We start from the raw sequence: 12,839 nt of genomic DNA on the forward strand, positions 1-12,839 counted from the left end.
TGGTACGGCGCTATTACTAATCAATCATTAGGATTCAGCTTATATATAATAATAGGAGAGACTGGTCTGTGGGTAGTTAGTATCCTTTGCCTCTTAGGCTAGGTCTCTGCTGCTGACCATATGATTGAGCCTGTTATTTTGGCTTCAAGGGCCCATTTTTAAAGATTTATCTAAATAAACTTATTTTAATCGTTCAGCTCAGGCAGTAATATTTACATTACTATAATACTACATTACTATAACAATACTACATTACTATAACAATACTATAATAATAATAATAATAATACATTACTATAATACTACATTACTATAATACTACATTACTATAACAATACTACATTACTATAACAATACTACATTATTATAATAATACTACATTACTATAACAATACTATAATAATAATAATACATTACTATAATACTACATTACTATAATACTACATTACTATAACAATACTATGTTACTATAACAATACTACATTATTATAATAATACTACATTACTATAACAATACTATAATAATAATAATACATTACTATAATACTACATTACTATAACAATACTACATTACTATAACAATACTATAATAATAATAATACATTACTATAATACTACATTACTATAACAATACTACATTACTATAACAATACTACATTATTATAATAATACTACATTATTATAACAATACTATAATAATACATTACTATAATACTACATTACTATAACAATACTATATTACTATAATAATACTACATTACTAAAACATTACTACATTACTATAACAATACTATATTACTATAATAATAATACTACATTACTTAAAAATTACTACAGTACTATAATAATACTACATTACTATAATACTACATTACTATAATAACACTACATTACTATAACAATACTCCGATACTAGAATAATACTAAATTACTATAATCATACTACAGTACTATAAGAATACTACATTACTATAATAATAATAATAATAATAATACGACATTACTATACGAATACTACATTACTATAATAATACCGCTAGGTTTAAACTAAATAGAAATTTGCGTGATTACTCCACGTGCTTATTTTAACAATCCAGTTTTCCAGTTTAAGTGTTGCTAAATGGAGTTTAAGTGTTGCTAAATGGAGTCTGGCTGCTCAGTTGGCAGCGTTTGGCAGACGCAAGAATGTCAAGATTGGGCAGCCCTTTTTTAGATAGTGCCATAGTGCCACAGTGCCCTTTGTAAATAATACCACAGTGCCCTCTGTAGATATTGCCGCAGTGCCCTCTGTAGATACTGTCACACACTCCTGTAGATCATGCTACAGTGCCCTCTGTAGATAGTGCCACACCCCTAGACAATGCCACAGTGCCCTCTGTAGATAATGCCACAGTGCCCTCTGTAGATAATGCCACAGTGCCCGCTGTAGATAGTGCCACAGTGCCCTCTGTAGAGGGTGCCACAGTGCCCTCTGTGGATGGTGCCACAGTGCCCTCTGTAGATAATGCCACAGTGCCCTCTGTAGATAATGCCACAGTGCCCTCTGTAGATAGTGCCACAGTGCCCTCTGTAGATAGTGTCACACACCCCTGTAGATCATGCTACAGTGCCCTCTATGCCACAGTGGCCTCTGTAGATAGTGCCACAGTGTCCCCTGTAGAGGGTGCCACAGTGCCCTCTGTGGATGGTGCCACGGTGCCCTCTGTAGATAATGCCACAGTGCCCTCTGTAGATAATGCCACAGTGCCCTCTGTAGATAGTGCCACAGTGCCCTCTGTAGATAGTGTCACAGTGCCCTCTGTAGATAGTGCCACAGTGTCCTCTGTAGATAATGACACAGTGCCCTCTGTAGATAGTGCCACAGTACCCTCTGTAGATAGTGCCACACACATACCCTTGAACATTGTGCGACACACACCCCCCCCCCTGTAGATAGTGTCACACCCCCTGTAAATAGTTCCACACACAGCCCTATAAAAAGTGCCACACACGCCCCTATAGATAGTGGCACACACACACACACACACACACACACACACACACACACCCTATAAATCAGGGGTCTCAAATTCGGCCAGGTAAGTTAATCAATTAGTTATTTGAACTACTATAATAATACTACATTACTATAACACTACAATTACTATAATAATACGACATTACTATAACATTACTACATTGCTATAATACTATATTACTATAACAATACTACATTACTATAATACTACATTACTATAATAATATGACATTACTATAACATTACTACATTAAAATAACTACTACATTACTATAGCAATGCTACATTACTATAATAATACTACATTACTATAATAATGCGACATTACTATTATAATAATAATACTACATTACTATAATACTACATTACTATAACAATACTATATTACTATATACTATTACTATATAATACTATATTACTATAATAATAATACTACATTACTATACTATTACTATAACAATACTACATTATTATAATAATACTACAATACTATAACAATACTATAATAATAATACATTACTATAATACTACATTACTATAACAATACTACATTACTATAACAATACTACATTATTATAATAATACTACATTACTATAACAATACTATAATAATAATAATAATAATAATAATAATACATTACTATAATACTACATTACTATAATACTACATTACTATAACAATACTACATTACTATAACAATACTACATTATTATAATAATACTACATTACTATAACAATACTATAATAATAATAATACATTACTATAATACTACATTACTATAACACTGCATTGCTATAACAATACTACATTACCATAACAATACTACACTACTATAATAACACTACTATATTACTATTCTAATACTACATTGCTATAATAATACTACATTACTATAATAATACCACATTACTATAACAATACCACATTACTATAATAACACTACTACATTACTATTCTAATACTACATTGCTATAATAATACTACATTACTATAATCCTACATTACTCTAATAATATTACATTACTATAAGAATACTACATTACTATAATAATACTGCATTACTATAATAATACTACATTACTATAATAATAGCGCTAGGTTTAAACTTAACGGAAATTTGCGAGATTTCTCCACGTGCTTATTTCAACAATCCAGTTTTACAGTTTAAGTGTCGCTAAATGCAGTCCGGCAGCTCAGTTGGCAGCGTTTGGCAGACACACAAATGTCAAAATGAGGCAGTCCCTTTTTAGATCGTACCACAGAGCCCTTTATAGATACTGCCACAGTGCCCTCTGTAGATACTGCCACAGTGCTCTCTGTAGATACTGCCAGTGCCATCTGTAGATAATGAGGAACGGAGTCAAGTGCATAGGATCTAGATCCTATGCACTTGACTCCGTTCCTGATCCTTTTCAGCCTTGGCGCCGATACCCGTAATTACACTGCATTTTTTCTCTTCACCTTCTGACTTTCACCTTGTCCCAGGTACTAAGGATTTAGCACCAAGGGACTGCAGTGGGTGGCAGCTGGCTATCTACACTTCACTACCTCATAATAGTCTCGGAGGAGCGCCGCCATCCCCTCACCTTTTTGCTGTACTAACTCTATAGATAATGCCACAGTGGCCTCTGTAGATAATTCCACAGTGCCTTCTGTAGATTCTGCCACACACCCACCCATAGATAATGCCACAGTGCCCTCTGTAGATAATGCCACAGTGCCCTCTGTAGATAATGCCACAGTGCCCTCTGTAGATAGTGCCATAGTGCCCTCTGTATATAGTGTCATAGTGCCCTCTGTAGATAGTGCCACAGTGCCCTCTGTAGATAATTTCAGTGCCCTCTGTAGATAGTGCCACAGTGCTCTCTGTAGATTGTGCCACACACACCCCATTGAACATAGTGCTACACCTCCCCCCCCTGTAGATAGTGCCAAACCCCCTGTAAATAGTTCCACACACACACACCTATAGATAGTGCCCCACACACACACACACACACACACCCCTATAGCACGCACACACACACCCTATAAATCAGGGGTCTCAAACTCGGTCAGGTAAGTTAATCAATTAGTTATTTTAACTACTATAATAATACTACATTACTATAACACTACATTACTATAATAATACGACATTACTATAACATTACTACATTGCTATAATACCACATTACTATAACAATACTACATTACTATAATACTACATTACTATAATAATACGACATTACTATAACATTACTACATTACTATAATAATACTACATAACTATAACATTACTACATTACTATAACAATACTACATTACTATTATAATGCTACATTACTATAATAATATGACATTACTATTATAATAATAATACTACATTACTTTAATACTACATTACTATAACAATACTATATTACTATAATACTACATTACTATAATAATGCTACATTACTATAACAATGCATTACTATAACAATACTACATTACTATAGCAATACTACATTATTATTATTATTATTATTATAATAATACTACATTACTATAACAATACTATAATAATACTACATTACTATAATGGAATATGACTACAGGGGGACAGTGATTACAGGGGCTCCTCCTGGACCAGAATCCCCGGCCAGAGCGTTGCCAACACTCTCTCGGCTGGGGATTTCTCTCCTGGAGGAGCTCCTGACGTCACTGTCCATATATGGACGGTGACGTCACAGGCCATCTCTAGGAGCAGAATACCCGGCCAGAGCTTCGGCAATGCTCTAGCCGGGTTTTCCTCTCCTGGAGAAGCCCCTAATATATGTACAGTGATGTCAGGGGCTCCTGCAGGGGAGGAGTCCCCAGCCAGAGCGTAGGCAATGCTCTGGCTGGGGATTCCACTCCTAGAGGGAGCCCCAATGGAGCTATATACAGGGAGGGTGTAGTGCTGTCGAGAGAGTGGTGTGTGTGGGGCGCTATCTACAGGAGGAGGTAGCACTATCTACAGGGGGCTCTGTGGTGTTCTATCTACAGGGGTTGGTACTTTCTACAGGAGGATGTGTGCGGCACTATTTACAGGTGTGTGTGTGGCGCTTCTCCTTCAGCCTGCTCTTTGCTATCCCGAGGATGTCTCGAGAACTTCGGTGCCCTGTGAGCTGCAGATGACCGCCTCAGGAGTTTGTCTTAATAGCCATTCTTATAGGATAGCTATTAGGGCCTCACCATGGGCTGTTGCTATAAAACTGCCAGTCCGCAGATGGTGGGGTGACAAATGAAGCCCTCCTCTTTGTAGATGCCAATACAAATATTCATTGCGGCATCAAAGGGGTTAAGAAGCAAACCCGCGCTCACACCTCCCCTCCTGTTACTAATCTCATATCTGCTGTGCCCGCAAGATCACTATAATACTGTAATAGAATGTCACCGTTACAACATGAAATTTCTTCCCTACTAGATATTCCACGATCAACTGAGAGTAAGTGGAAGCATTTAGGAACCACAGCAACTCAGCCACAAAGTAGCAGACCACATAAAGTTACAGAGTGGGGTGGATGAGTGTTAAGGCGCATAAAGCAAGGTTCATAAAGGAATGGTTGGGTGAATTTGGTGTGGAAGAACTTGACTGGCCCGCCTGGTCCTCTTGTCCAACATCAGTGTCTGACTTCACTGTTACAATTAGTAGCAGGACTGCTAGTTTATGTATTGTGGTCTAATAGGTATCCTGGGATCGGAAATTCCCCATGTTTGTTTGCCTTTCCTATGCGTTTGGTGTACTGCCAAGTTGTTGTCTTACTCTGCTGTGGAATAGTATTCAGATAGGGTCAGTGAGTGCTCTTAATTCCTGTCAACTGTCTATTCATCTATTAACGGTTTGCATACTGTTCAATTGCTATCCACTCGATATGTGCATCATCTCCATCTTCTGCTACCTTCAGTGTTCGGTCCCACTCATCCACTGGTGAGTTACTTGTGCTCTTTGTGTTCTGTCAGTGTTGATGTGTGATTCACCCATGTGATAGCAATTGTCTGGTGTTGCGGTCTAGAGCATCACCAGTGGCGTAACACCTACAAATGCTCTTCTGGATGAATGGGCAAATATTCCCACAGACACACTACAAAATCTTGTAGAAAGCCTTCCAAAAAGAGTGGAAGCTTTTTAGCAGCAAGGAGGGAGGGGGGGGGGGGGGGCTCCATATTAATGCCTATAGATTTAGAACAGGATGTCATAAAAGCTCCTGTAGATGTAATGTGTTGGTGCCCCAATAGTTTTGTCCATACAGTGTATCATTTTCTAGAAAGCATATCTTAGACTATCTCACAGGGATGTCTTCAGACAGATTGACAGTTCTCATGTCTCATGAAGGAGCATATTATTGATCACAGTATTTACCCTGGAAGAACATGAGGAGCTGACCCAGGAGCGTGATCAGAATCCTCATTAGTAGCAGACAGAATTGTCAGATAAGGGACAAAGTGCAATGCTCCTGAGTATGGGGGGGGGGACTTCATAGTGGGTAGTGTCCACCTCTTCTGGAAATTAGCTCTGGAAAAACTGAGCAATGGAGCCTGCAAAGGGGGGAAAACTGCTAAAAAAAAAAACATCACATACAGCGCATTCGGAAAGTCTTCAGACCCTTTCACTTTTTTCTCATTTTGTTATGTTTAGGCCTTGTGATAAAATTAAAAAAAGTCACGTTTCTCACCATCATTCTGCACTCAATACCCCATAAGGACAAAGTAAAACAGAATTTTAGAAATGTTTGCAAATTTATTTAAAATTAAAATCTCAAATTTCTCATGGACATTAGTATTCAGACCCTTTGCTATGACACTTAACATTTAGCTCTGGGGGCCTCCCATTAATCTAGATCATCTTTGAAATGTTTCTACACCTTAATTGGTGTCCACCTGAGGTAAATTCATTTGATTGGACATGATTTGGAAATACACACCCATGTCTATATAAGGTCTCACAGCTGACAATCCATATCAGAGTAAAAACCAAGCCATGAGGAGGAAATAACTGCCTGTAGAGCTCAGAGATACAATTGTGTGGAGGTACAGATCTGCAGAAGGGTACAAAAAAAATTCTGCTGCACTAAAAGTTCCCAAGAGCACAGTGGCCTCCATAATTCTTAAATGGAAGAAGTTTGGAACAACCAGGACTCTTCCTAGAGCTGGCCGCCCTACAAAATTAAGAAATTGGGGGAGAAGAGCCTTGGTTAGAGAGGTGACCAAGAATCCAATGGTCACTCTGGCTGAGCTCCATTGATCCTGTGTGCAGATGGGAGAAACTTCCAGAAGGTCAACTATCACTGCAGCACTCCACCAATCTGGGCTTTATGGCAGAGTGGCCAGCAAGACACATGAAAGCCGGCTGGAGTTTGGAAAAAAGCACCTAAAGGACTCTGACTGTGAGAAACAAGATTCTGTTGTCTGATGAAACCAAAATTTAACTTTTTGGCCTTAAGTCAAAGCGTCATGTCTGGAGGAAACCAGACACTGCTTATCACCTGCCCAATACCATCCCTTCAGTGAAGCATGGTGGTGGCAGCATCATGCTGTTGGGGTGTATTTCAGCGGCTGGGACAGGGAGACTGGTCAGGGTTGAGGGAAAGATGAATGGAGCAAAGTACAGAAATAATCTTAATGAAAACCAGATCCAAAGTGCTCTGAACCTCAGACTGGGCCCACGATCCAACAAGACAATGACCCTAAGCACGCAGCCAAGACAACACAGGAGTGGCTTAGGGACAACTCTGTGAATGTCCTTGAGTGGCCCTTCCAGGGCCCTGACTTGAACCCATTAGAACATCTCCGGAGAGACCTGAAAATGGCTGTCTACCATCCAACCTGACAGAGCTTGAGAGGATTTTCCAAGTAGAATGTCAAAAAATCTCCAAATCCAGGTGTTTCAACCTTGTGGCATCATACTCAAGAAGACTGGAGGCTGTTATCACTGCGAAAGGGCTTCAACTAAGCACTGAGTAAAGGGCCTGAATACTTATGTCAATGCAATATTTTCATTTTTCCTTTTCAATAAATTAGCAAAGATTAGTTACATTCTTTTTCCACTTTGTCACTATGGGGTATTGAGTGCAGAATGATGGGGAAAATCTTGAGTTTTATTTTAGCACAAGGCCTCAACATAATAAAATATGAAAAACTTGAAAGGGTCTGAAGACTTTCTGAATGCATTGTATGTAGGTGATATTGTGGCGAGAAATATTGTTATTATTCAAGTATACACTCTATTTCTAAAAAAAAAAATACCTGTAGTGATATGTAAGCCTTAATGTAACTCAGGAGTCATTTCATTATATTTAATGTAGCTCAGTGGCTATTGCATATAATATTTGACCTGTGCTTTTATTTCTCCTCATTAGTGTTTTAGCCATTAAAGGGTTTTTCCAACTTCCAAACGTTTTCCTCCAAACTCCCCCTAGCTTAATAAACTTTCATATGTATGGTCCCTGTATGGTCCCTGGTTTCCACAGGTTGCTCCTCTATTCTGCCATCCCCTCCCACTCCCCATCCCGTGGACAGTTTTTTGTTGTTGATTTTTCAATAGGCTGAAACAGGCGCAGCCTGCAGAACTAGTCACATGGCACACATTGTAATGTAAGAAAATACATTACCCATGAGCGACGGGTTACGTTTTATGGGTTGCCGTGCTGTGAGTCAGGCAGAGTTAATTGTAGCCACAGAGGAATGATTAAGGGACAATAGAAGATGGAGCTGGGATGAGGTCCAGCAGCGCTATCAGGGTATATTCAGGGTATGTCCAAACTTTTATTGCCATGACTCAAGGACAGCTCATACTTTGGGAAGCAGTGGTGAGGGCTCCACTGAGCATGCCCGCCCTGTACTTACAGAATAGAACTACTGCGCAGACGCGATGTTTTAAATCTCCGATGGCTTACATTGAGAGAAGAGAAGGCATCTGCGCATCCTGATGGAAATGAACTACACCAGGATGTAGCCAGTGGCAATTGGATCACAACACTGGTAGGATTTGGGGTACTTAGGGCAAGGATTTATTTTGAACACTGCAATTTCACAAATTTATGTAATTTACAATTATTAATCCTATTTAAACATGCTATTTATTAAGACATATTCTTCATTGTGGGAATACCGCTTTAAATAGGAATGTCGGCATTTCTGATCCAAGGACAGTGTTTAATAGTGATTCATCACTCTTGTAGTTTTTCTCTCATTCTGCAGCATGAATCATTTCTGTACGTTTAGGTAATTAGTAACTCTTACTGATTATTACCGGCCTGTCATATCGCCCTGGAAGTTCTTTTGTGGTTGATGGAAGCGTTCTGCCTGAGGTCAAAATGATAATGGAAGTTTTTTTTTTGGTTTTTTTTGCAGTTGATTTTATAGGTGGCTTTGACTCCTATGGCTACCAGGGTCCTCAGAAGACATCTCACTTACAGCTACAGCCCATGTATATGTAAGTATTTCATTTCCGCACATCCTGGGAGTGACAGTTATTAAAAGGCTATTTCTACTAAAGGATAGAAAATACAAATTAAACACATTCACATTCCTCTATTCTGACCCCAGGCTACACTTTTCGATATTAAGCCAGATATTACTTTCCTCACTTTTCACAGTAATGATTTTTGGAAATGGGATCCGCTTAAAATTAACTGTAGCACAGATCTGTAATGGTTTTTGTCTTAAATGTGGAAAATGATATATGACCACAGTTACTTTAACCTTCTCCTTTAGACAGATAGCAAAGTTTTTTACTATTTTACAGATGTTGCTTATGTTACTGAACTGTAATATATAGTGGTATCCTATCAATGTGCTTTGTGTTCTCCACACGTTAAGTGGACAAGAACATTGGGATATTATAGAAAGACATTAGGTAATTATTTTATATCTTGGGATGATGGAAAAGTGAAAAATTACTTTCCTGAAAGGACCTTAAAGGGTTATTCCCATCCTGATAAATGTACCTATTAAGCTAAACCTGTTAAAGTTATTCATTTTTGTAAATACCTTTCTTTATTAAAATGCTGTGGTTTTCTTGATATCCTGTCTTCATGTAGCTCTCAGCTCCTCTTGTTTATTGCTGGTTGTCTAGAGAAACGGCCACCGCTGATTTCCTATAGCGGTGGCCGCTCTTGCGTAATGATTTCCTCTCCTTTCTTAGGAGAGGATTTTAGAGTGGGCGTGAACGCGCTTATACACATTAGATGCCGGCACGGCCACATGTCAGCCACATGTCAGCTGTATGCAGATTATCGTTCAGCTACTGGTCATGTAAACTATACCAATGGAGCTAGGTACAGGGAGGGGGGCGTGTAGCGCTGTCGACAGGATGGGGTGCGTGGGGCGATATCTACAGAGGGGTGGCACTATCTTTAGGTGCCTATATTGGTCACTATATACAGAGGCTGGGTCGTGAACACATTGAATTTTCTCTGAATTGTGGCAAATGTACACCATAAATTAGCGTGGTTGAGACGATCGTTCTAATGCTTCTATTCCCAATGCTGCTAAAACGCTAGCTAGCAACGTCGGGAGCGCGCACTAACAGATTGACATCAAGCCGCTCACACCCCTTTTTAGAGAATCTAACCAGCTCTAGCTGCATTATCTAGTTTAGAGAAAAGGTAGTTGGGAAATGAATATTAAATTTTTTTTAAAGCACTATATTTATACTTTTATTTATGTTTAGGATGCATAAAAAAAAATGACTCCACTTGGGAATAACCCTTTAAAGCCTTACAAAATCAGTTCAGTTCTTTTGCTTATATACACTACCGTTCAAAAGTTTGGGGTCACCCAGACAATTTTGTGTTTTCCATGAAAACTCACACTTATATTTATCAAATGAGTTGCAAAATGACTAGAAAATATAGTCAAGACATTGACAAGGTTAGAAATAATGATTTTTATTTGAAATAATAATTTTCTCCTTCAAACTTTGCTTTCGTCAAAGAATGCTCCATTTGCAGCAATTACAGCATTGCAGACCTTTGGCATTCTAGCTGTTAATTTGCTGAGGTAATCGTGAGAAATGTCACCCCATGCTTCCAGAAGCCCCTCCCACAAGTTGGATTGGCTTGATGGGCACTTCTTGCGTACCATATGGTCAAGCTGCTCCCACAATAGCTCTATGGGGTTGAGATCAGGTGACTGCGCTGGCCACTCCATTACAGATAGAATACCAGCTGCCTGCTTCTTCCTTAAATACTTCTTGCATAATTTGGAGGTGTGCTTTGAGTTATTGTCCTGTTGTAGGACGAAATTGGCTCCAATCAAGCGCTGTCCACAGGGTATGGCATGGCGTTGCAAAATGGAGTGATAGCCTTCCTTATTCAAAATCCCTTTTACCTTGTACAAATCTCCCACTTTACCAGCACCAAAGCAACCCCAGACCATCACATTACCTCCACCATGCTTGACAGATGGTGTCAGGCACTCTTCCAGCATCTTTTCAGTTGTTCTGCGTCTCACAAATGTTCTTCTGTGTGATCCAAACACCTCAAACTTCCATTCGTCTGTCCATAACACTTTTTTCCAATCTTCCTCTGTCCAATGTTTGTGTGCTTTTGCCCATATTAATCTTTTCCTTTTATTAGCCAGTCTCAGATAAGGCTTTTTCTTTGCCACTCTGCCCTGAAGGCCAGCATCCCGGAGTCGCCTCTTCACTGTAGACGTTGACACTAGCGTTTTGCGGGTACTATTTAATGAAGCTGCCAGTTGAGGACCTGTGAGGCGTCTATTTCTCAAACTAGAGACTCTAATGTACTTGTCTTGTTGCTCAGTTGTGCAGCGGGGCCTCCCACTTCTCTTTCTACTCTGGTTAGAGCCTGTTTGTGCTGTCCTCTGAACGGAGTAGTAGTACACACTGTTGTAGGAAATCTTCAGTTTCTTGGCAATTTCTCGCATGGAATAGCCTTCATTTCTAAGAACAAGAATAGACTGTCGAGTTTCACATGAAAGCTCTCTTTTTCTAGCCATTTTGAGAGTTTAATTGAACCCACAAATGTAATGCTTCAGATTCTCAACTAGCTCAAAGGAAGGTCAATTTTATAGCTCCTCTAAACAGCAAAACTGTTTACAGCGGTGCTAACATAATTGCGCAAGGGTTTTCAAGTGTTTTCTAATCATCCATTAGCCTTCTAACACAGTTAGCAAACACAATGTACCATTAGAACACTGGAGTGATGGTTGCTGGAAATGGGCCTCTATACACCTATGTAGATATTGCATTAAAAAAGAGACGTTTGCAGCTAGAATAGTCATTTACCACATTAACAATGTATAGAGTGTATTTCTGATTAATTTAATGTTATCTTCATTGAAAAAAACTGTGCTTTTCTTGCAAAAATAAGGAAATTTCTAAGTGACCCTAAACTTTTGAACGGTAGTGTAAATACTTATTTTTTTTTAATTTGCAAAGCTCATATAGGATTTATCCAGTTGAGTACCCACTACAAAGCCAAAGCATGAGACTGCTAAGAGGCCAATGGTGACAAGGGCTCTGGTGCTGAATTGTTTCTCCTGCTTGCTGTGACAGTGTCATAACAGATACCAGCAGCCGCCACCAGATGGCGCTCACTGCATATAGATTTATATAAATCCCATTTAGTTCAATACTAGTTGCATAACTTCGTATGCCGTTAGCTCCCCCTAGTGGCACCTGTATGCAGTCAGACTGATATAATATATCATGTCAGAAAAACAGATCTCTTCTATAAGGGTATATTATGAAATTATTTAGCAGAATTTTGGACATTAAAATTAAATTGTTGACATTAATTTTAATAAATACATAGTGCATTTGGCAAAGCTCAGAATATATAACAATAATT

General features: G+C 38.7%; 1 protein-coding gene across 1 annotated transcript in view; it reads left to right on the top strand.

Moving 5' to 3' along the window:
* The window catches only part of NKAIN2 (sodium/potassium transporting ATPase interacting 2), an 881,770-nt gene that overhangs the window by 859,180 nt on the left and 9,751 nt on the right, over window positions 1-12,839 (top strand). Inside the window, exon 6 of the mRNA XM_075862314.1 lies at window positions 9,376-9,457. Within this exon, the coding sequence (XP_075718429.1) occupies window positions 9,376-9,457 (82 nt within the window). The remainder of the gene's footprint in view (window positions 1-9,375; window positions 9,458-12,839) is intronic.

The sequence above is a fragment of the Rhinoderma darwinii genome, chromosome 4, assembly GCF_050947455.1.
Source record: "Rhinoderma darwinii isolate aRhiDar2 chromosome 4, aRhiDar2.hap1, whole genome shotgun sequence".
NCBI classification, from domain to species: Eukaryota; Metazoa; Chordata; class Amphibia; order Anura; family Rhinodermatidae; genus Rhinoderma; species Rhinoderma darwinii.